Source organism: Tursiops truncatus, chromosome 10, assembly GCF_011762595.2.
Source record: "Tursiops truncatus isolate mTurTru1 chromosome 10, mTurTru1.mat.Y, whole genome shotgun sequence".
Classification (NCBI taxonomy): Eukaryota; Metazoa; Chordata; class Mammalia; order Artiodactyla; family Delphinidae; genus Tursiops; species Tursiops truncatus.
Genome location: NC_047043.1, coordinates 23,218,118 through 23,239,760, shown reverse-complemented (window position 1 = coordinate 23,239,760; position 21,643 = coordinate 23,218,118). Strand labels below are relative to the sequence as shown.

At 52.3% G+C, this 21,643-nt stretch overlaps 3 protein-coding genes and 1 long non-coding RNA gene across 8 annotated transcripts; 1 reads left to right on the top strand and 3 right to left on the bottom strand.

The window, feature by feature from the left end:
* Positions 1-450: 450 nt before the first annotated feature.
* Positions 451-4,111, bottom strand: LOC141279717 (uncharacterized). The gene is made up of 2 exons (XR_012334401.1): positions 3,841-4,111; positions 451-3,342 (listed from the first exon to the last, which is right to left on the bottom strand). It is a non-coding gene; the product is annotated as an uncharacterized lncRNA (long non-coding RNA).
* Positions 2,734-4,799, top strand: LTB (lymphotoxin beta). Of its 5 annotated transcripts, none has more exons than XM_073810563.1 (4): positions 2,817-3,019; positions 3,419-3,470; positions 3,564-3,742; positions 4,005-4,799. In XM_073810563.1, exons 1-4 carry the CDS (start codon positions 2,858-2,860, stop codon positions 4,560-4,562), a joined length of 951 nt encoding a protein of 316 aa, XP_073666664.1. In that variant the 5' UTR covers positions 2,817-2,857; the 3' UTR covers positions 4,563-4,799. The 5 variants fall into 5 exon arrangements, with proteins under 5 accessions (XP_073666667.1, XP_073666664.1, XP_073666665.1 ...); XM_033863990.2 differs by having other exon boundaries at positions 2,843-3,019; positions 3,668-3,742; positions 4,163-4,799; XM_073810566.1 differs by lacking the exon at positions 3,419-3,470 and having other exon boundaries at positions 2,734-3,019; positions 3,668-3,742; positions 4,163-4,334.
* Positions 4,800-6,560: 1,761 nt separating this feature from the next.
* On the bottom strand, positions 6,561-9,327 carry TNF (tumor necrosis factor). The gene is given in 4 exon segments (NM_001280615.1): positions 6,561-7,782; positions 8,113-8,160; positions 8,350-8,395; positions 8,945-9,327. Coding segments are annotated over 4 exon segments (702 nt in total). The 5' UTR covers positions 9,131-9,327; the 3' UTR covers positions 6,561-7,360.
* Positions 9,328-10,584: 1,257 nt separating this feature from the next.
* LTA (lymphotoxin alpha) lies at positions 10,585-16,943 on the bottom strand. Its single transcript, XM_033863987.2, has 4 exons — positions 12,523-16,943; positions 12,016-12,123; positions 11,825-11,930; positions 10,585-11,611 (listed from the first exon to the last, which is right to left on the bottom strand). Exons 2-4 carry the CDS (start codon positions 12,112-12,114, stop codon positions 11,199-11,201), a joined length of 618 nt encoding a protein of 205 aa, XP_033719878.1. The 5' UTR covers positions 12,115-12,123; positions 12,523-16,943; the 3' UTR covers positions 10,585-11,198.
* Between the last annotated feature and the right edge of the window lie 4,700 nt (positions 16,944-21,643).

Sequence of the window (21,643 nt, the reverse complement as noted above, 5' to 3'; positions counted from 1 at the left end):
CTGTATCTAACAGGGCACTTGGCTGACTGATTAACAAACAGGAGAGTCAGAGACAGCCAGACTAGATCGACATGAGCACTGCTGATAGATCTAGGACAGAAAGTTGATGACAAGTTGGTGCTGGGAAAAGAGGTGTGGGCAATCCAGGTGGCCTTCCTGCAGCGAGCAACATTCTGATATTGAGCACAAAAGTAAGGGTGGTAGTCCAAGGACCTAGATGAAGGCCTCATAGTGGCACTGTGATGGAGAGGGAGATAAATGCTGGAGGATGGCACACCTAGTCCTTGAGGAGGGTGAAGACTTGGGAGCTCATGTGGAAGCAAGGACTGAAGAGGAGATCTGGTGCCTGGGCCCATAAGCATTTGCATTTCCTTCTCCAGATTCAGAAATTTTCTGCTACTTCCTTCCCTTCTCCCATCCACAGTGTTCCCATGCAGGACAGTAGGAAAATATTGTTTCAAAATGTTTTATTATTAAAACATTCAAACATAGAAAAAAATTGAAAGGATTGTACAGTGAACCTATCCCTACCACCTAGATTCTACAATTAATATTCTTCTATATATTTGCTTTATCACATATCTATCAATCCATCTCATTTTTTGATACCTTTCAAAGTTGCAAACATCAGTACATTTTACCTCTAAACCCTTTACCATGCTTATCATTGACTCAAGTTCAGTATTTGTTTCCCTATTCTTTTTTGGGGGGAGTGAGGAAGGTAAGATTTACATACCCTGAAATGGACAAATCTGAAGTCAGTACTCAGTTTTTAAACTGTCTTGTGGTTAACGGTATGGAGCCAGACTGCCTGGGTTCAAATCCTGTCTCTGCTACTACTGTGTGACCTTCCACAAGTTCTTTAACTTCTCTGTGCCTCAGTTTCCTCTTAGAGTTTTTTGAAATAAATTTATTTATTTTATTTATTTATTTTTGGCTGCGTTGGGTCTCCTTTGCTGTGCACGGGCTTTCTCTGGTTGCGGCGAGTGGGGGCTACTCTTCATTGCGGTGCACCGGCTTCTCAATGCGGTGGCTTCTCTTGTCTCAGAGCCCGTGATTCTTAACCACTGCGTCATCAGGGAAGCTCCCCTCTTAAGAGTTTTTATCGGGATTAAAAGCATTATTATAGGACTTCCCTGGAGGTCCAGTGGTTAAGAATCCACGCTTCCACCGCAGGGGGCACGGGTTTGATCCCTGGTTGGGGAACTAAGATCCCGCATGCCACGCCGTGTGGCCAAAAAGAAAGGAAGGAAGGAAGGAAGGAAGGAAGAAAGAAAGAAGAAAGAAAGAAAGAAAGAAAAAGAAAGAAAGAAAAAGAAAGAAAGAAAGAAAGAAAGAAGGAAGGAAGGAAAGAAAGAAAAAGGAAGGAAGAAAGAAAGAAAGAAGGAAGGAAGGAAAGAAAGAAAAAGGAAGGAAGAAAGAAAGAAGGAAGGAAGGAAGGAAGGAAAGAAAGAAAAAGGAAGGAAGAGAGAAAGAGCATTATTATTATTATATATAAAGTGTGTAGGTTAGCGGTGGGCACATACCAAATGCTATCTGGATATTAGCTATGTTGTTATTATTATTACCTGAACACACAGAGATAGCAAGAAGGGGAAATGATCTGGGACCACCTCCAACTTTCTTGACCTGGTTTTTCCTCCCTTCAACTCCTACTGCTCTGCCGACTACACCATTCATTTGGTCCTTACTGCTTTGTTTTGCTTACTCATTCATCCTTTTTTCCTTTCTTCACTTAACACTTAGTCAGCATCTACTAAATGGATGGAGCCATTCTAGACTGTGAAGCTCTTTGGCGGTGGATGCCTCATTGCTCTCCTGTCTATACTCTGTGTAGCAAGGGAGGTAATGCTCTATTTCCATCCCTCCTCAGTGAGTTAATAGTCAGTGGTGAGGCTGAGGCCCCCTTCAGCTGCCATCACCGTGGACTGGCTTAACTCTGCCTTTCTCACCTAGCTCTGGGGGCTTGGAGGGCGCAAGGGAATGGGAGGAGGAGGTCATTCCAGTGTGGGGACAGGTTCTTCTTTGGAACCTAGACATCCATCCCTGGAGATTCCAGTTCTGGTCCTCCTATTCCAGCCCTTGACCTCAGGGATATGGATGCAGCCCTCCCTCCAGCACCCACCTCTGGGGTGCAGAAGAATGCAGACCAGGGACTTCCCTGGTGGCACAGTGGTTAAGAATCCACCTGCCAATGCAGGGGACACGGGTTCAATGCCTGGTCCGGGAAGATCCCACATGCTGCAGAGCAACTAAGCCTGTGTGCCACAACTACTGAGCCTGCGCTCTAGAACCTGCGAGCCTGTGTGCCACAACTACTGAAGCCCGCGTGCCCAGATCCTCTCCGCAACAAGAGAAGCCACTGCAATGAGAAGCCCGCGCACCACAACGAAGAGTAGCCCCTGCTCACCGCAACTAGAGAAAGCCTGCGCAGCAAAGAAGACCCAGCACAGCCAAAATCAATCAATCAATCAATTAATTAATTTAAAAAAAGAAGAAGAAGAATGCAGACCACACTAGCAATCTGGAATTCTGTGTTCTCATTGCAGCTGCCTGACTTTCTGCAAGCTAGCTTCCCTCTCTGGGCCTCAGTTTCCCTTCCCACTGAGTCAGAAGATCTCTAAGGCCCCCTCCAGCTCTACCGTGAATGCCTGTCTCTTCACCCCAGCTCCCTCCCCAGTTCAGAGAACCCAGGCATCCAGCTGCCCCACCCTAGCTCTGGGTAAACAGGAAGCAGGGTGAGGGGAGCAGGGGTGTTCGGAAAGTCCCAGCCAGGTGTGTGGGTCTACGGGGGGGGGGGGGTGGCCCCACCCCTGAGGTATGAAAGCCCCCCTGCCCTGGCCCTGGCTCAGTCTCAATGGGGGCGCTGGGGCTGGAGTGCCGGGGTAGGCGGCCCCAGGGGAAGGGATGCCTCCTGCTGGCTGTCGCAGGAGCCGCTTCCCTGGTGACCCTCCTGCTGGCTGTGCCTATCACTGTTCTGGCTGTGCTGGCCTTGGTGCCCCAGGAGCAGGGCGGACTGGTGAGTGGCTGCCACGAATCCTCCAAGGGCCTCACCTCTGGCTGTGCCTCTTGCCTCTTCCTGCTCAGCTGGCTTGGCTGTCCCCCAGTGGGGATGTCTCCTCTGTCTCTTTGCTGGTCCTCTTTCCACGTTCCTGTGATGCTGCTGTGCCCTGATGTCACCAAGCCCCTTTCTGGTTGTCTGTATGTCTCTTCTCCTCTTCCCAAGACATACTTGGGCCTCTGCCTCTCTGCCCAAGTACAGATGCCTTACTTGTTCTCCATTCCAGGGAGGTGTGTTTTGAGGCTGGGGCTGGTGGGAGAAACCCCAAGTCGAGCTTGCATCTATGTTGGGAATGGGGGGGGTGGGGTTGGCATCAGCTAAGACTGAACTCTGGGCCCTGTGACCCCACCCACTCAGGTAACAGGGACCGCTGACCCAGGCGCCCAAGCACAGGCCCATCAGCGATTTGGTAAGAGCCGACCACCTCCCCCTCCCCTGCTTCTGCCCCTCAGGGACTCCCAGCTCCCATCCATCAGCATCCCCAGATACTCTCTTCCTCCAGGAATCCAGGTGCCCCATCCCTGGGCCCTGGCGCCTTGTCCTCTCAAGGTGACTACACGTGGGTGGCTGCCCTGCCCCCAACCGTGGACTCTTCGCCCCTTCCAGAGTCCCGGGAGTTGCCGGTGGAGGAGGAGGCAGAAACAGATCTCAGCCCCAGGCTCCCGGCTGCCCACCTCATTGGTAAGGATCTCATAGACCTGAAGAGTCCAAGGGTGCCAGTTCTGCTCGCCCACAGTTAGAGTCCCTTCGCTCTGTTACTGCCCTGCTGGGTAGCCCACCTGCTTCACCGCTGCTACAGTACGCACTCTTCTGCTCGCCCAGCATTCTAGCTTCTCGCTTTCCCCCTCCGCCGGAGGAGTCAAAACCCGGCCTGGATCTCCCCACCACAGCGCTCTGTACCGCACACCCAGGTGCCCTCAGTCCCAACTCGTACTCATTGCAGAGAGAGCGCCATGACCCCGCTCCCCCAGCCCGGCTGGACTCCTGCAGTGGGTTAAAAGCCCCAACTGTCCCTCAGGCCCACCCTCCCAGAAGTCCCAGGCCTGGATCGCTCCTTTCAAGATCGGATTTCCGAGAGCCAACTGGCCCGTTTCTCCGCAGGCGCTTGGACCACGGGGCAGGGGCTAGGCTGGGAGGCGAAGAAAGAAGAGGCGTTTCTGAGGAGCGGGACGCAGTTCTCGGGCGCCGAGGGGCTGGCCCTCCCGCAGGATGGCCTCTATTACCTCTACTGTCACGTCGGCTACCGGGGCCGGGCGCCCCCTCCCGGCGGGGACCCCCTGGACCGCTCCGTCACGCTGCTCAGTCGCCTGTACCGGGCGGGGGGCGCCTATGGATCGGGGAGTCCCGAGCTACTGCTCGAGGGCGCGGAGACCGTGAGCCCGGTCTTGGACCCCGCCCAGAGGCACGAGTACGGGCCTCTCTGGTACACGAGCGTGGGGTTCGGCGGCCTGGTGCAGCTCCGGAGGGGCGAGAGGGTGTACGTCAATATCAGTCACCCTGATATGGTGGACTACAGGAGAGGAAAGACCTTCTTTGGGGCGGTGATGGTGGGGTGAGGGCTACCCGCGTCCCTAAAACGACTACTGCATGGTGGGAGTATGTGAACGAATCAGCCTAGATATTGGGGACCCAGACACCAGGGACCCCATGGCCGTGGCGAAAATGGAGAAGACTGTTTGGAAACTGATTTTGAGCCTGGTGAAAATAAAGAAGGTAAAGCTTTAGTGCTGCCGGTACAGATGCTGAGATGCTGACGTGTCTTCATTCAGGTCGGGTACACAAATGTTGGTTAAATAGTCTCTGTATTTTCCTGGTGTCTTGAAACTATTCATAACACCTGGCATGGCCTCTGTTCCCTGGGATGGGGATCTGTGGGTCCCACCCACCCCTGCCTCTGAATGGCCTTGCCCCAGCACTAGCCCATTTAGAGGGTAGAAGGAAAGGGCTCTCCACAAAGCCCCAAGCATCTCCAAGCGTCCTGATTCTCAAGGCCACATGGTCCCCGCAGACTCAACACTGCACTCTTCTCTCTTGGGTCCCTCCCGGTAGTGACATGGGTCATTACCGGGGAAGGCAAGTACCACTCAGAAAGGCCCAGCCAGCAGAGTAAACCCGAAGAGGGCTGATGATGAAGCACTGAGGGGACAGCGTTTCCGCCCTGCTAGCTGCCTGAAGGCCCTGTTAGCCTCAGTCGACTCTTCTCCAGGGGAAGACCCACAGCTCGGGGAGCGGGGCAGTGGGGGTGGGGACCGGGCGTGAAGGGAGGAGGCTGAAGGAGTTGGGAGGGTGGTTGAGAAAGAGAGATGGGGTGGGGATAGTGCCCGAGGACACCAGGGAGAACCGGGGGAGGAGGAAAAACTGATGTCCCCTGGCCCTGTCCAGGGTGGGATGGAAGGTCCTCACCCCGCAGTCACACTTCAGGTCCCCTTTCCATGAGTGGGCAAGTGTCGCGGCCCCAGAGTGAGTAACAGCAGCCTCTTCACCCCGTGACCGACTTTCAGCCCCGAGCTGGAGGAGGATCCAAGGCTCTATCTAGGTTACCCCAGCAGGTCACCCCACCTCTGCGGCACACGGCACAGTTTTCCCCCTGCCTGGCAACCCTAGCAGGAAGGAAAGCCCAACTTCAGAGCCCAGTGAGGGCTGCCACTCTCTGAGTCTTCATTTCTGACTCCATATTTGTCTTTGACTCTGTGTCCAGAAGAGCCTTCCCGGAGGGGAGGAATGCATTTCTCTTTCCACTTCACCCACCTCCCATCCCTCTCCTCATCATTCGCCAGGAAAATCAGGGAGACCAAGCTGGCATGGGGGGGTGGGTCCTTCACCTACATCTTATTCCTTGTTTTTTATTTTCTTCTTCCTCTTCAATTCCATCCACTGAGAGATGGAAGCGGGTAGAAGACCGGGGGCTGGGAAAAGGGAGAAAGCCAGAATTCACCGAGCGCTCCGCTAGCTGCTCTGTTGTGATGAGTTTAGGTCTTCTGTTCTCAGGGGGCCCCGTGTGCGGTGGGCGTTCCTACTTCTCTTTGATAGACGAGGTTCAGCGACTGGTTCAGTTTGCACAGTTAGGACTGGGCTGGCAGGGGGAGGAGCGTGGGGCGGGATCAGGCGGTTTGGAGCCCAGGTGCCCGACTGCCTGGAAGTCCCTTGGCTGTGATTCAGGTACCTGAGAATTTGGCCGCTCCCCGGGGTCTTTCGGTCAGGCCGCAACAGCCGGAAATCTCATCTGAGCTGCGGGATTTCCCCCACTTGGATAGGAATTCCCAGAGTTGGAAATTCCAGGGCCCTGAGGGAGAGCTAATTAAGTTCAGGTTCCTTTCTTGGGGGAGGGGCATTTTCAGTGGGGCTTTGTTTTATGTAGGGTCTCCTGAGCCCCAGCAGTCCAAGGGGTGAGGGGCAGGGATCATAAGCCCTGTGGAGAAAGAACTTCAGGGAGCCACGTCTCACCCCCAAGGAGAGGCCAATGAAGAATTAATTCCCAGAAAGAGGCCATATTTCTTTTCTAAGCACACTTTATTTCTCGCCACTGACCAGTAGGGCGGTTACAGACACGACTCCCCTGGGGAGCAGAGGTTCAGTGATGTAGCGACAAGTCAGTCACCAAATCAGCATTATTTAGGCAACCTGATCAGATAAATATATTTTAAAAACATAAGCAAAAGGAGGCACAGAGACCAGGAGGCAGGGTGGGAACGACCTACAGTTCAGCTCCGTTTTCACAGAAAACACATCTGAGCCAAGGCAGCCCCTACATTGGATCTCCCAGGACACCTTGACCTCCTGAATAAATACATTCATTAGTAAATAAATAAATAATAAATAAATAATAAATAATCACAAGTGCAAACATAAATAGAGGGAGCTGGCCCTGTTGGGGTGTGGCTGGGCTCCCCATCTCAGGGAAGTCTAGAAACATTGGAAGAAAGGGAGGCCTGAAGTCCACTCATGTCAAGTTCTGGGTGAGATCTTCTCAAGGAATGTTCTGAAGTGTTCCAGTCAGAACCCAAGGTCCCCTGGCCCCCACATTCTGGGTGTCCCAGGTTGCATCCAGGAATCCAAACGCAAGGACCCCAGTGAGTTCCAGAAGACCCAGTTCCAATTCTTGGTGGTGGTCAGTGCCCCATTGTCCAGGCCATACTTCCCTGCATCCCTGATTTCTAAGTGTTGTTGTTGTTTAAAGTTTTAAGCTTGGAGCCCAGCCCTGAGTCCCTAATTCTCTTTCTAAACCAGAAGGGGATGAGCGGGTCTGAAGGAGTAAATAATAAAGTAATTGAGGTGGGATAGGATGGATGTCCTGCTCCCTCACAGGGCAATGATCCCAAAGTAGACCTGCCCAGACTCAGCAAAGTCCAGATAGTCGGGCAGGTTGATCTCAGCACTGAGTCGATCACCCTTCTCCAGCTGGAAGACCCCTCCCTGGTAGATGGGCTCGTACCAGGGCTTGGCCTCAGCCCCCTCTGGCGTCTCCCTCTGGCAAGGGCTCTTGATGGCAGAGAGGAGGTTGACCTTGGTCGGGTAGGAGACAGCGATGCGGCTGATGGTGTGGGTGAGGAACAAGTGGGTGGAAGGGCAGCCTTGGCCCCTGAAGAGGACCTGGGAGTAGATGAGGTACAGCCCATCCGTCGGCACCACCAGCTGGTTGTCTTCCAGCTTCACGCTGTTGGCCAGGAGGGTGTTGGCATATGTGTTCAGCCACCGGAGCTGCCCCTGAGTACTGAGGTTGGCTGGAGGGAGGGAGAAAAAGAGGGAGGGGTGAGTCATTGTGACCCTGTCAGTTCCACTCTCCACATCCTGGCCCTCAAGTTCTGCCCACCCCACCCCCCACATCCGGTTCCTGTCCCCTCTGTCTGTCTTCCTACATCCCATCTGGCCATGAGGCTCTGAGCATCCCCTTCAAGTTCTAAGTATCCTCCACCCTCCCCTTGAGCTCAGTGAGTCCTTCTCACCCTGTCTCCAAGGTCTGTCTACCCTCAGCCTGGCTTCAGCAGCCAAATCCTACCCCTCCCCATCCCATCTGCTTCTTCGTCCCCCAGACACATCCTCAGAACACTTACCTACAACATGGGCTACGGGCTTGTTACTTGAGGTTTTAGAAGATGATCCTGAAGAGGAAAGAGAAAAGAAGAAGGTGAGAGACCCTTAAGCTTCCCAGAAAATATCTCACTACTTTGACCTCCTTTCCTCCTCCCCCCAAACCCAAACTCTAAATTTCCCCTACTGCTTCCATCCCAGGACCAACCCCTACGCCCACCCAAGCCCAGAATTAGGAGAGAGGTTTTGGAGACACTTACTGAGTGTCTGAGCCAGAGGGCTGATGATGGAGTAGCCAGTTGGGAACTGTTGGGAGAAGAAGGAGGATTAGTATCAAAGCAAGTCACCCCTGAAGGAGAAACAGCCGGCTGCTTCTCTAGCTTGTACTCTCTGCACTGATGCGTCTCGTTTTCTCTCCCCATTCATCCATAATCCATTTAACAGCTCATTCATTGAGTTCCTGCCGTGTGCCAGACACCCTCAGCTTCATCTTTCCTATCTCTCTTTCATACCTGCTGTATCTGCTTCATCTTTATCCAGATGACTTGTTTTCTTCCCCATCTTTCTACCCATACCCCTTATCTGTCTACACATCTCTCTTTATATCTGAATCCCTGCTTACTCATTCATTCATTCGACAAATATTTAGAGAGCGTCGCCCATGTGCCAGGCACCCTATTTCTCCATCCTTCCTTCTCTTCCCACATCTCTCTCCACGTCTCCTTCTGCCTCCCCATCTTTCTCCACTGTTTTCCTCCCCAAGCCTCCCCATCAGCACACCTCTTTCCCCCACCCCACATCTCGCCCCATTTCTCTCTGGGTGAGAGAACGAGCCGAGGCTGGCCAGGGACTCACCTCTTCCCTCTGGGGGCCGATTACCCCGAAGTGCAGCAGGCAGAAGAGCGTGGTGCCTCCTGCGACCAGGAAGAAGGAGAAGAGGCTGAGACACAAGCACCTTCCGGAACCCTGGGAGCCCCCTGCCGTCTTGGAGAGCGCCTCCTCTGCCAGCTCCACATCCCGGATCATGCTTTCAGTGCTCATGGCGTCTTCTTCTGAAGGGCTCAAGTCCAGCTGGGAGACGGTAGAGCCCTGTGGCAGGATGTGTTAGAGGGAGCAAGTCGTCTGGCTGCCTGTCGGGGTGGGGGTGTGTGGTCTGGGAGGTTATTTCCAGGGGGCTCTGGAGTTGCTTGTCTCTCTCCTGGCTGGTCCCCTGGTGTCCTCGCTCTGGGAGCTTCTGCTGGCTGGGTGTGCAAACAGCTGCATTTATACGCTCTGGGGTGAGAGGAGGGCGGGGAAAGGCTCTCATTCAACCAGCGGAAAACTTCCTTGGTGGAGAAACCCATGAGCTCATCTGGAGGAAGCGGTAGCGGGTCCTACACCTTCTGTCTCGGTTTCTTCTCCATCACGGGGGCGGGGGTTTGGAAAGTTGGGGACACCCAGGCATCAAGGATACTTCCTACCCTACCCACCCGGATTCTGAGGGGGGCTCCCTGGGCCAGTTACTGCTGTAGATGTAGGACCCTGGAGGCTGGACCCCATTTCCCCGTGCCCCCCAGTTCCCGTTGTTTCCATTTCTTTGGGGGATGAGTTCTGTGGCCTATTTCCTTCTGATTTCCAGACCGGACTCAGGTAGTGGTAGAACTAGAAATGGGAGGGGCTTCAGAAAGCTGAGTCCTTAATGGAGAGAAAACTTGGGGGAAGCTGTGCTGGGTCCCGAGATGTGTGTTTCGGTCCCTGAGGGCAAGAGGAGCTGGAGGAAGGGAAGCTTGAGGCTCTGCAAGGGCTGGGGCAGGATGGCAGGGACAAGCCTGGGACAGCCCCAGAGGAGTGAAAGCGACGCTGGGAATTCACGAACCCCACCACGGCAGGCCTTCTCCTTTCACTCTGACCCGGGACTCAGCAAAACCCTGGTGCTGGTTTCAGTCTTGACTTCCAAGGGCATGTGATGCCCCAATTTTTGCACGAAGACCCCACCCTTCAGAGTCCCTGTGTGTGGCCATGTATCTGCAAAGAACTCCCTGCTCCCTCCAGTTTCCTGGAGACAGCCCTGGCCCTCAGAGCCCCTGCACGTGACCGCGTCTCCCGAAACGTCCCCTGTGTTCTCCAGTCCCCCAGCCTTGGAGGCTCTCCCACTCCTCGGGGCCCTGGCATGGCCATGCCTTCCGGGGGCCTCATGCTGCTCCTCCACCGTCCCAAACAAACACCCTTCAGTGTGGTCACTGCTCCTCAGAAGCCTCCTGTCACCCCCATTCCTCAGGGGTTCCCTGACCTCCACTCCTCCAGACTTTGGACCTGCATCTTTCCTTTGTCTTCTCAGCTTATCCTCTGGTCTCCTCCCACCCCTGCGAGGCCACCACATTTCACCAGAGCCCCTTAGGCCTCTCTGTACGCCCACAGCTCCTGTCCCTCTGATTCCTGTCCTCCCTCCATTCCTTAGAGACATCTGGGGAATTCTCCCCTCCCAGACAGACAGATACAGGCAGACAGCATTTCAGAGAAAAGAGGTTTATTGGGCTCCATCAAGGGTCAGACGTCTCCTCGTGGGGTGTCCAGTCAGGCAATGGCTGGCTCTTAGGAGCCTTTCACTTCCTTCCAGAGCCCCTTGGTCCCTCAGACCCACTCTTTTTCTCTCTTGCTAGGTCATCCTTGTGCCCACGCCCTCTCACTCTCCGTCTCTTGGGTGTATTATCTCTTTCTTCTGCCGTCCCCCTTCTCTCCATCCTCCATAAATAAATAATTTAAAATTTTTTCCCTTCATAAATAACCCCCCTCCCTGCCCCCAGTCATCCACTCAAGCTCCCTCATGTGTCAGCTCCCCTTCCATGTCCAGGGCAAGGCCCCCTAGACGGGCAGGGCAGACAAAGGGCTCTGGGTGGGCATTTCCAGGCAGGTTTGAAGTCCTCAGCCGAGCATCCGGGGTGGTTCAGGAAGGTGTGGTCCCCTGGGGTGCCTAGAGTTCCTTCTTTGGAAGCTCCAGGTGCCGAGAACGGGGGAAGACTTGAGACTGATGGAATGGTCAAAAGAGAGGTGTGGTGACCCCTGAAGTGGTCAGAATGGAGGCAAAATGGGGAGAAGGCCTTGAAACCAAATTTTTTCTTTCTGGATTTTTCTATAGAGCGAAGGCTCCGAAGAAGACGCTACTGGGGCTGAGGAGCAGGTGGGAGATGCCATCTGTGTGAGTGGATAGCTGGTCTCCCCGGGTGAGCAGGAACACAGCCCCCTGGTACACCGAGCGCACCCAAGGTCCCTGTGGCCCTGGGCACACGGACTTCTGAGCGCTGAGGAGAGGCACATGGAATGGGTACTGGGAGGAGAAGAGCTGGACCTCGTGGGCCAGGTAGAGAGGGGTGGGGGTGGCCTTGGGGAAGCAGCCTTCCCCAGAGAAGACCACCTGGGAGTAGACGAAGTAGAGGCCACTGGTGGGGACCAGGAGGGAATTGTTGCTCAGAGAGAAGCCGTGGCGGAGGAAGGCGCGATCCGTGTTCGCTCTCCAGCGCAGTGAGTCCTGGGTGCTGGGGTCTCCTAGGGAAAGCCAGGAGGGATGGCGGTCAAGGACCTGGGGGTCAGAGGTCTCGATCCCTGAGGAAGCAGGTGCTGGACTGAGTTCCTGGGGGATGGTTGGGAGAACAGAAGGGAGTGGGAGTGGGGGTGAGCTGGAGGGGATGCTTGGGTCCCTGAAGGGGGATGGGAGGAGGGCTGGGGGCTACATGTCTAGGAGGGCAGGTGAATGTTTACCAACAAGGTGAGCAGCAGGTTTGAAGGTGCCTCGGGTGAAGTGATTCGGGGGGTGCTGATGGGCAGGCTGTGCAGTTGAGGGTGGGAGGCCAACACCAGAGAGCCCCTAGGGGAGGACAGAGTCAGAGAGGTCCTCAGGCCCAAGGTCAGGCTGGGCTGCCCACACAGTCCCCATTGCCCTGATGCCTCACCTGGGCCTCGGGCGGCAGGGCCAGCAGCAGTCCCAGAAGGAGGAGGAGTAGGGGGGTGCTGCACACCCTCAGGAGGTAGAGACGTCCAGGTGGTGTCATGGGGAGAACCTGCAGGGAGAGAGACAGTGAGCGGGGCGGGGCACGATGCGGAAGACGGGCCTCCTGCCCGTGGAGACAGCCACCCTGAGAGACGGGGCGACAGACAGAGAAGGGGACAAGATGCAGTCAGGGAAACCCCAGGTGAGCAGGGGGAGAGAGAGAGAGACGAACAGAGATGAGAAGGGTACAGAGAGGGATCAGACTGTGTGACACAGGCAGAGAGAAAGAGATTGACAGATAAAGAGTCAGAGAGAGGGGAACAAACCAAAACCAAACCCACCAAGGCCCAGGCCCAGGCCCAAGCAGGAGGTGCAGGAGGGGCTGAAGCCCAGTCGGAGGGACTGAACGCCCCGGGGGAAGGAGTCCACCGCCGGGGAAGCCCAAGGAGATGGGGTGGGAGAGTCTCACCTGCTGTGCGGGGCCCCTTGGCCGGGACGCCTGGGTCCCTTTATAGAGGAAGCGGCAGTGGCAGCGTGGCAGGCAGCGGGCGGGTTCTAGGCCGGGGCTGGGGCCCGGGGAAGCCCCCAGGGCTTAGAAGATGCTGCTGTTTCAGTCGAAGGCAGGAAAGGCTGAGGCCTAGGAGAGAACCGCAGGCTGGGGGCTCAGACGACTGAGTTCTGGGAAAGGGAGTGGGGTCAGGGGAACCGTGGGCTGGGAGGGCCAGGGAGCGGGGGTCAGGCTTAGGAGTTCCAGAGAAGGGACAGTAAATTCAGAGGACGAGGAGAAGGGGAGCAGCTGGGGCGTGGGCTGGAGGCCCGGTTCCCTGAAGAGCAATTATGTATAACACCTCTGCACCCTTGGCTGGTTACAGGCTTCTCTCTGTGCACATTTCCTCCTCTTGCACCCCTGTCCTTGTCCCAGAGACTCAAGTCACACTTGTCCCAGTGTGTGTATTTTCCAGTTTGCCTGGAAGGTTTCATATCAAAAGTTCCATTATATTCCCTCCTGCCTGGTACATCCTGGGTTATGCCTGTTGTCCTGGTAGAAATATTCATGGACCCCCTTTTACTCTCAAAAGTGTTCTGGTTTGGAAGATTCAGCTCACGATGAGCCATGAACTCACGTATGATGAGGTCTTGTCTCACTGCTGAAGGATGCCCTCCACCTCATCCCAACCTCAGGTGGGCTCCACAGATCAGATTTATATAACCCCAAACAAACACATTCCAGGATCAAGGAATGTGGCAATTGCTAAAGTTCTCTACAGGGGATGCTTCAGAATTCCACACAGGTGGAGCTTAAGGGTGGTGACCTAGGGCGGAGTGGGGACAGCAAAGGGACTTGTCTTGCAGCTGCACTTGTAAAGCCAATACACTGTTGTAAAATCATTAAGGATTTCCCCCTTCTATTGATGCAGAACTCAGGTACAGTGAGGTGCACTTCTCCTAAGGGGATAGCCTGATGAACTTTTCCATCTGTTTATAGCCATGTAGCCACCATCCAGTTCAACATAGTTTTAGGTCCCCAGAGGGTTCTCTTGTGCCCCCTCCCAGTTCATACCTTCCAAAGATAACCAACCACTTTCTGACCTCTACAACTATAGATTAGTTCTTCCAGCTTCTGAGCCCCATACACATGAAATCACACAGACTCTACTCATCTGTGTTTGGCTTCTTTCTCTCGACGTTATGTTTGTGAGATTCATGTATATTGTTGTGTGTATCAGTGATTTTTATTTCATTGTGATGTGATGTTGTGTGAATATACTCTAATTTACTTATCTATTTTTCTGTTAATGGGCATTTGGTTCGTTTCTAGTTTTTGGCTAGTATGAAAAATGTTGATATGAATGTTCTTGAACATGAGGGAGTTTTCACTTAGCTTGCAGGTTGCAGGTTAAAAAAAAAAAAAGCAAGGTTTCTAAAGATGATTTTAGTCACATTTCATGAGATTGAGAAAATAACACTTGGCCCCTCAAATATTATTATTCCTCTTACTAGCTTGTTATGCTTTCATTTGGAGGTTTTCGGAGGGGCTGGGGCTGAGGATGGTGGTGATGGAAACTAAAGCCCTCCCTCTGTTGCACTGGGCAGAAAGTTCCTGAGGTGTCTTGGTGTCCTGTGGCACGTAAGTGATATTCAGGGTGTGCATCAGCTGGTTCTGTTTTCCTCCCTGCTACTTGAGGCCCTGCAACTTTGCCTTTCATGCCTTCCTAGTCTAACCTATTACTTCTTTTCATTCCATCTCTTTGGGTTTTCTTGGCTGTGCCTCGTGGCTTGCAGGATCTTAGTTTCCTGACCAGGGATTGAACCCGGGCCACGGCAATGAAAGTGCGGTGTCCTAACCACTGGACCACCAGGGAATTCCTTCATTCCATCTCTTTAGCTTCCTCTCTATTTCACAAACATTTACTGAGCGTCCTGACCTCTGGGAGCTCAAAGACTAGTGTGGGTTCCGTGACAGTGGGCTTATGGCAGCCCACAGTAAAGCCATCAGACTTGGCCTGGGGGAGAGGTGATTCAGGCATTAGTATCAAGGCAAAGATGGTGAAGGGCATTCCTGATAGAGGGAATAGAAGGTGCAAAGACTGGAGGTAAAAGAGAGTATGAAGTGCACTAACCTGTGCAAGTGAGTACACATAAAAGGAACAGAGATGAGGCTTGGGAGGTAAGCTGAGACCACATCCTGAGGGGTTTAAAACCAAGAAAAGAGGTTTGGATTTCATTGTAATTGTGATGGGGAGCTACCAAAAGTTTTGAGTGAGAGAGGGACCCACCCAGATTGGTATATTTAAAACATGAGTCTGGATGCTACATGAAGAATGAATTGAGAAATGGGAGTTGGGGTCTGCAGGGGAAACCAGAAGTGTGGAGAACAGTTAGGGGGGTTTGCAACAACTCAGCAAGGAGGTGACAAGAGCCTGCATTTAACTTTTTTTTTTTTTTTTTTTGCTGTACGCGGGCCTCTCACTGTTGTGGCCTCTCCCGTTGTGGAGCACAGGCTCCAGACGCGCAGGCTCAGCGGCCATGGCTCACGGGCCCAGCCGCTCCGCGCTGGACCGGGGCACGAACACGTGTCCCCTGCATCGGCAGGCGGACTCTTAACCACTGCGCCACCAGGGAAGCCCAAGAGCCTGCATTTAAATCGAGGCAGTAGCAGGAGAACGAAGAGGAGGAGAGAGTTTCTAGGCAAAATCTACAGGTCTTGGTGGCTGACCAGACGTGATGGCGGAAGAAGGGTAGCCACAGATGCCTCTTTTAAATACCTTGGTCTCTATCTTGGCTTCATCTTGTTTCTTTTAACCTCACTGTGTCTTGTGTCACTGTTGGCCTACCTCTTGGTCCCTGCTCCTTTCCTTTCCTCTGTGTCCCTCATTCTCTGGAGTCCCTTTTTCTTCCTGCTGTCTCTTTCTGCCTCTCCAATGGTAGGAGCCCATGGACTAGGAGAACTCGGCTATATTAAAATGTAAAATGGTGCTGCAATTAACGGTGAGAAATAGAGAGAAACGGAGAAACTTCGGTCAGAGAGAGACTGGGGCATTGAAGAAAAAAAAGGGGAAGGTGAGGACAAGTGATGGGGGGACATGAGAGACAGAGAGGAATGAAGGGTGAGAATTGGGTCGAAGCTCCGTGTCACAGGCATTTGCGATGTGCTGAAGGATGCTCCTTGAGATGGGCCAATCTTGGTTTCAATCTCAGTTTTGGAGGTTGTGTGAAATTCAGTTTCTTTCTTGAGGAGGCCAGCAGTTGGTTTGGGGCTTTCCCTGAGTGGGAGGGGTGATGACTGGAGTCTTGTGCTCCAAACCGAGGGATATACAGTTTCTACAGTGGTGTCTGTGGAGAAACTAGTGAAATCTCTGAGCCCTCCAGATAAGGCTGAAATGACAATAGTCTCAAACTTGAACCTAGCCTCAAAACCTGAAGTGGGATTACATATCAACTTTGATCCTAACCCATATTTAACCTCAACCCAAATCACAACTCAAACTCAACCCTAACCTCAAATCTAAACATCTCAATAAATGAACCCCCAAATAAACTTATCCTCTAAACTAACCCAGCCCTGTTTCTAGAGCTAATCTTGGAACTAACTCATCCCCATTCTTAACCCTATAGTTAAACCTGACTCTAAATGTAAGTTCAACTTGAACCACAAACCTAAAGTTGAGCTTTATCCTGCTTTTCCCCATTATTCATCCATGCCTCCATTTAACAAGTCTTTATTGGGAGCTTACTATGTGCTGGGCACTGTTCCAGGCAGTAGGGATAGACAGACAAGGTACCTGCACTTGTGGAGCTTCCACTCTAGTGAGGCAAGGCAGAAAAGAAACACACTGAAGAAGAAGGCAGTTAGTAGGGCTATGAGGAAATAAGACAGGGCCATGTGGTAAGAGTGGCAGGGAACTACTTTAGACACAGTGGTCAGGAAAGTCCTTTCTGAGTAAATGGCATTTTAAGCTGAGACCCAAATGACAAGAGTGGCCAAGTGAAGGTCTGGGGGAGAATCATTCCACGTAAAGGGAACAGCTACTGCGAAGGCCGGAAGGTGGAAATGAGCTGGGGGTGTTGAGGAACAGAAAGGAGGCCAGTGTGGCTGGAGCAGAGAGGGTGGGAGAGAGGTGGGAGATGAGGTCAGGGAGCAGGGGCAGGGGCCCGATCATGCAGGGACCTGCAAGGACGAGTAAAGCACCTGAATTTTACTCAACCATGGGAAGCTCTGGAGGGTGTCAGGGTGTGCACATGTTGCGTGGGTGTGGGGGGAGGAGGGAGGGAGGTCTGAGGTAGAGGTGATTGGATTTACATTTTTTTTTTTTTTTTTTTTTTTTTTTTTTGCGTACGTGGGCCTCTCACTGTTGTGGCCTCTCCCATTGTGGAACAACAGGCTCCAGACGCGCAGGCTCAGCGGCCATGGCTCACAGGCGCAGCCGCTCCGCGGCATGTGGGATCTTCCCGGACCGGGGCACGAACCCGTGTCCCCTGCATCGGCAGGCGGACTCTCAACCACTGCGCCACCAGGGAAGCCCGGATTTACATTTTTAAAAGATCATTGTGGCTCCTGTGTTTAGGCTAGACTGTAGTGGGTAACATTGCAAGCAGAGACGCCAGTTAGGAGGCAACTGCAGTAATCCTGGGGAGAAGATGGTGGCCACCATGAAGATGGAGAGAAGTAGACAAATTTGGGATATATTGGGATATATTTCATGGGTAGAATTGACAGGACCAGATGATGGATTGGATGGATGGTGGTGGGGTAGAAGACGGGGAGACTGGGAGAGAAGCAGGATTCTGATGGGATGGGAGAACCAGAAGTTCAATTTTGGATTTAAGTTTAAACCTATTGGACAGACATCCAAGTCTTGGATAATATTCAAGCCTTGCCCAGAAATGTCACTTGGCAGTCGTATATATGAGTCTAGATTTCAGAGGCAATGTGAGAACTAGAGAGTCAACAATGGGAACTGTTGGCACGAAGAAAGCCATGGAATTGGAAGAGATACCTTACCTTACGCATCCCCCTAAGATGCCTTCAAAGTGTTTGTTTTCCCTCAGGATAAATGCAGTGTAGCTCCCATCCTAAATTCCAGAAGCAGCAGCCTCTTGCTTCCGGAAGCAAAATCCTCCAGACTTAGTTTCCTTCTGAACTCTCACTGGGATTTAACCTCCCTGGATCCGATTCCCTACCCAACAAAGGATGTTTCTACCAATCCATTTCACAGTATTCTATGGAACTCCTCAAATCCTCTATTTCACTTTTGAAAGCAAGTTCCTCTGGTACTTTGAAACCTGGCTTTTCCCTAATAAAGTTCCTTCTGTCTTTGGTGAAGGCTGCTGTTTCTTCCACACCCATCACTAGGAGCAGGGGGGGGCAGAAGAGAGGCCACTGTTCTCCTCTCTCCCCTCTGCATCATTGATAACCTCCTCCTCTCTCGAAGTCCATGCCTTTTGCATTTTCCACGTTCTTCTGGTCTTCACAGCACAATCTTCTCCACCAACATCTCTACCATGTGCTTAACAACTTGTATATCTAGATAAGTTTTTCTTCATCTCTCATTCCCTTCCTGATATTCTATCAAGAAAATCTTGAAAAACTTGATTTGGGTAAACTCAATGGTCTCATTCTTGGGTCTTTTTCCTAGGCTGCCAAGCATTGCAGGAGAGTCATGCCCTCATAAGAGGCCTACGACTAATCCTGACCATCTAACCTCAGAAAGCCCTCAGTGATCCCTAATCTTTGTTGATTCCCTTCTTCTTCTCCTGCAGGTGATGTTCTAAACCTCCACGCCTCCTCCCCTCTTTACTCCCAGTTGGTGATGCTATCATCTTTTTATTGAACTTAAGGCCATCCAAGGTGGATCTCTTTACTGCTTTCTTTTCCCTTCACTTTGTTTCCTTTTTCCTTTCTTCTTGATTCAGAGGACTCTTTCTCCCGTCCAAGGCTGATTCTTTGTACTCTCTCCCACTTGCCCATGTTTACCATACTCTTTCCCGCCTTTCTTTTGTCTTCAGTATCTTTCTCTTTTCATTCGCCTTCATTTTACATACTCAACTTTATTTCTTGAAAATAAAAAGCCTTCCCTGGACTTTCTCCCTTAAATGTCCATCCACCTCTCACCCTCCTTTTCTGTGTGATGTCTCAAAAGAGACTAGCCCCCTAACTAACCACTTTTTCGGGAACTGGTAAAATTTTCCTCACTGTAAAATTCGTGGGTTGAGCTAGAGATGATACTGTTACCTTCAGTATTCACCATTCTATGCCTTTGTACTCACCACCTCCTTTTCCTCACCTCCCACTCATTCCTTAACCTACGTAAAGCGATTTCTGTGCCTCTGGTAAGTGGAAACTGTTTTCTCAAAATCTGTAATCATCTAGCTCCTGAACCCAAAGGATCTTTTGAACTCTCACCTACTAGACTTCTTTGAAGCACCAGATGTGGCCGCCCAGTCTCTGCTTGGCATACCTCTCCCTTGCCCTACTTCTCTGACTGCTCCCCCAACCTCTCTCCTTTATTGGTTCCTCTTCCTTTGATCATCCTCAAGCCTCTTCTGGTCACCCTCTTTTGGGGATCCTGTCCACTCAGAGGCTCCACCTCTACTGGAAAAGCAATGATGCCCAAACCTATGCCTCCAGCAGCCCCAACTTTTCTGTCGGGCTCCAGACCTGCTCACTGGAAATCTCCACCTGAGTGTCATGCTAACACCTCAAACTCCGCAGGACTTTCTTGAGTACTTTATTACTCTAAGCAGGTGCACCTCCTGTCATCACGTGTAGTTGGTCCTTGTCTGTATGTTGTTTCGTTAGACTGCAAGCCCTATGAGGGCAGTGACTTTATATCATTTATATCCATTGCCTAGCAGAGCACCCTGCTTCTTTCAGGTGCTTAATAAAAATTTGACTGTATGTCTGAAATTAACTCATTTTCCCCTTAGCCACACACCTCCTTGGTTTAGGGTATCATCGCCTTTCCTATGCCCTTGGCTCAAAACTGGGAGTCATCTAAGACTCCTCTTCCCTCACTCCCACCATCCAATCAGTTGGCATGACCTAACGACTTATCCCTGTCAGTTTATAAAATCTGTTCCTTCCTTTAACGCCACTTGGAGTTATTGGGACCTAAGTAGAAAGTACACAAGTTTTGGAGTAAAATGCGTTTGATGCTAATTCCACTACTTTTGAGCTGTGTGACCTTAAGCAAGCTATGGTACACTTGTGAGCCTCAGTTTCCTCATCTGTATAATGGAGGACAGTTGCTGGCAGGATTCTGACATTAGGAAAAGGGCTTGACATGGTTAACACATAGTATGCGGCCCCCCGAATGGCAGTTACTTTTATTCCTTGTCTGTACACCTGCAGCACTGCCCTGTACTCCCTCTTCTTCACAGCTGTCGCAGTGCCACTGCCCACAGATAAGGTCCAAATCCCTCACCTGGACATTCTGTGTCCTTTCTTCAGCACATGCTCCCTCACACCTGTGCTTCCTCTACCTCAGGACACTTGTCTTTCCTGTTTTCTGACTCCTGGCCTCTGCTCAAGCTGTTTCACTCCTCTCTGGGGCCCTTCCACTCCCCCTCCCACAGAAATCCTACCCGTTCGTCAAATGCCTTCTCCTCCCTCAGAGACCCCCGGGTGCTTTCAGCCGGAATCCACCTCCCCTTCCCCTTTTTGCACATCCACTGTACCTTACTCGTTTTTACTCAGCATGCCTTGAATCAGTTGATTAGGTATGGGCCTGCCTCCCCTATCGGATGGCAAACTTGAAACAGAGTTTGCATTTATCTTTGGGCTATTTGATGCTCAGCTGAACTGCACTGAAGAGAGTCCCTCCCAGACCCTTCTCCTAACTTAATCCAAACCTGCCCCAACCCGATCCCCCAACTGACCCTCTTCAATCTCACCGGTCTCATTCCCAATCCCATTTCTCTAACTGAACCCCAACGCATCCTCCTCTGAGAAGTGATTCCTCTTTCCAGGTCTAGAGAGCGAGATATGCACACTCCTACCTCCCCAGTGTTTCATGGTAGGCACTGAGTCACCCCTTGGGGATCCCTGGTTCCTCCTCCCCACCCCCACCATGGAGGACAGGATGCCTGCCGCCTGGCCCCAGGGGGTCAGAGGAAGCCAGGGCCTCTAGGGTTCAGTATTTTTATCAGCCTAGGAAATTAGAGACACAGAAGCGGAAACCGTGTGGTCAGAGAAAGTGAACAGCCCTCATCTCAGGGGAACCCCCAACAGGGCTGGGGGCCAGACACCAGGGAGAGACGTTGAGAAGAGGGAGGTCTGGGGGGCCAGGTATCAGGGCTTGTTTTGCTTTAGTTTTATGTGACTCTTGGCAGAAGGGCAAATGATGTGCTCAAAAACCAGACAAAAGTCTGCTGGATGAAGGAACAAATTTGGACACCAAAGTTTTCTGTTGCTTACCTCTCAACCCCCAGCTTAGGGGTCCTAACCCCAACCCCGCCTCCACTCCCAACCTGAGCTCTTTGCATGCCACTTCCGAAATCTCTGGCCTGTGAGAGGAACCGGACGCCTGGGTTGCTCACAGCTCGCAGTCTCTTCTCTGAATCACAGCAGCTTCCTCTCACAGGATCTTTCTCACCAGCCCTTCCTCCTCCTGCCCCCTGAACATCCGCCTGGTCCCTCGGAGACCTGGGGCCTTTTGGCTCTCTGTCTTCTTCAAGGGTCTCACACCCGCCCCATGTTTCCATGCTTCCAGAAGCTTCCCCTCCCTGTCACCTCTTGCCCTCCACTTCCACTCCTGGGATTCTCCTGTGTAGACCGGCATTCCATTCCAAACCTGAAAAATAAGTTCTGATTCATGATTCTCTGATGCAGACAACATGCAGACTGTGCACGTGCCAGCGCATGCCTGTACTCTCCTTAGTCCTGCCCTTTCTCTTTGCTGAGTTCCTGCTGTGTCCTGCTGGTGACGTGGGGTCTGGTGCTGTCTGCAAACTCCCTACCCCAGTTCCCGGGAGCTGAAGTGGGGACTGAGTATGAAGAGTGGAAGGGAGGGTGTCCTCCACCCCACGCCCTGCGAATCCTGGACCCTCTCCCTCTACCCTCCAGGCCCTTTCCTCAACCTCAGGAAAAG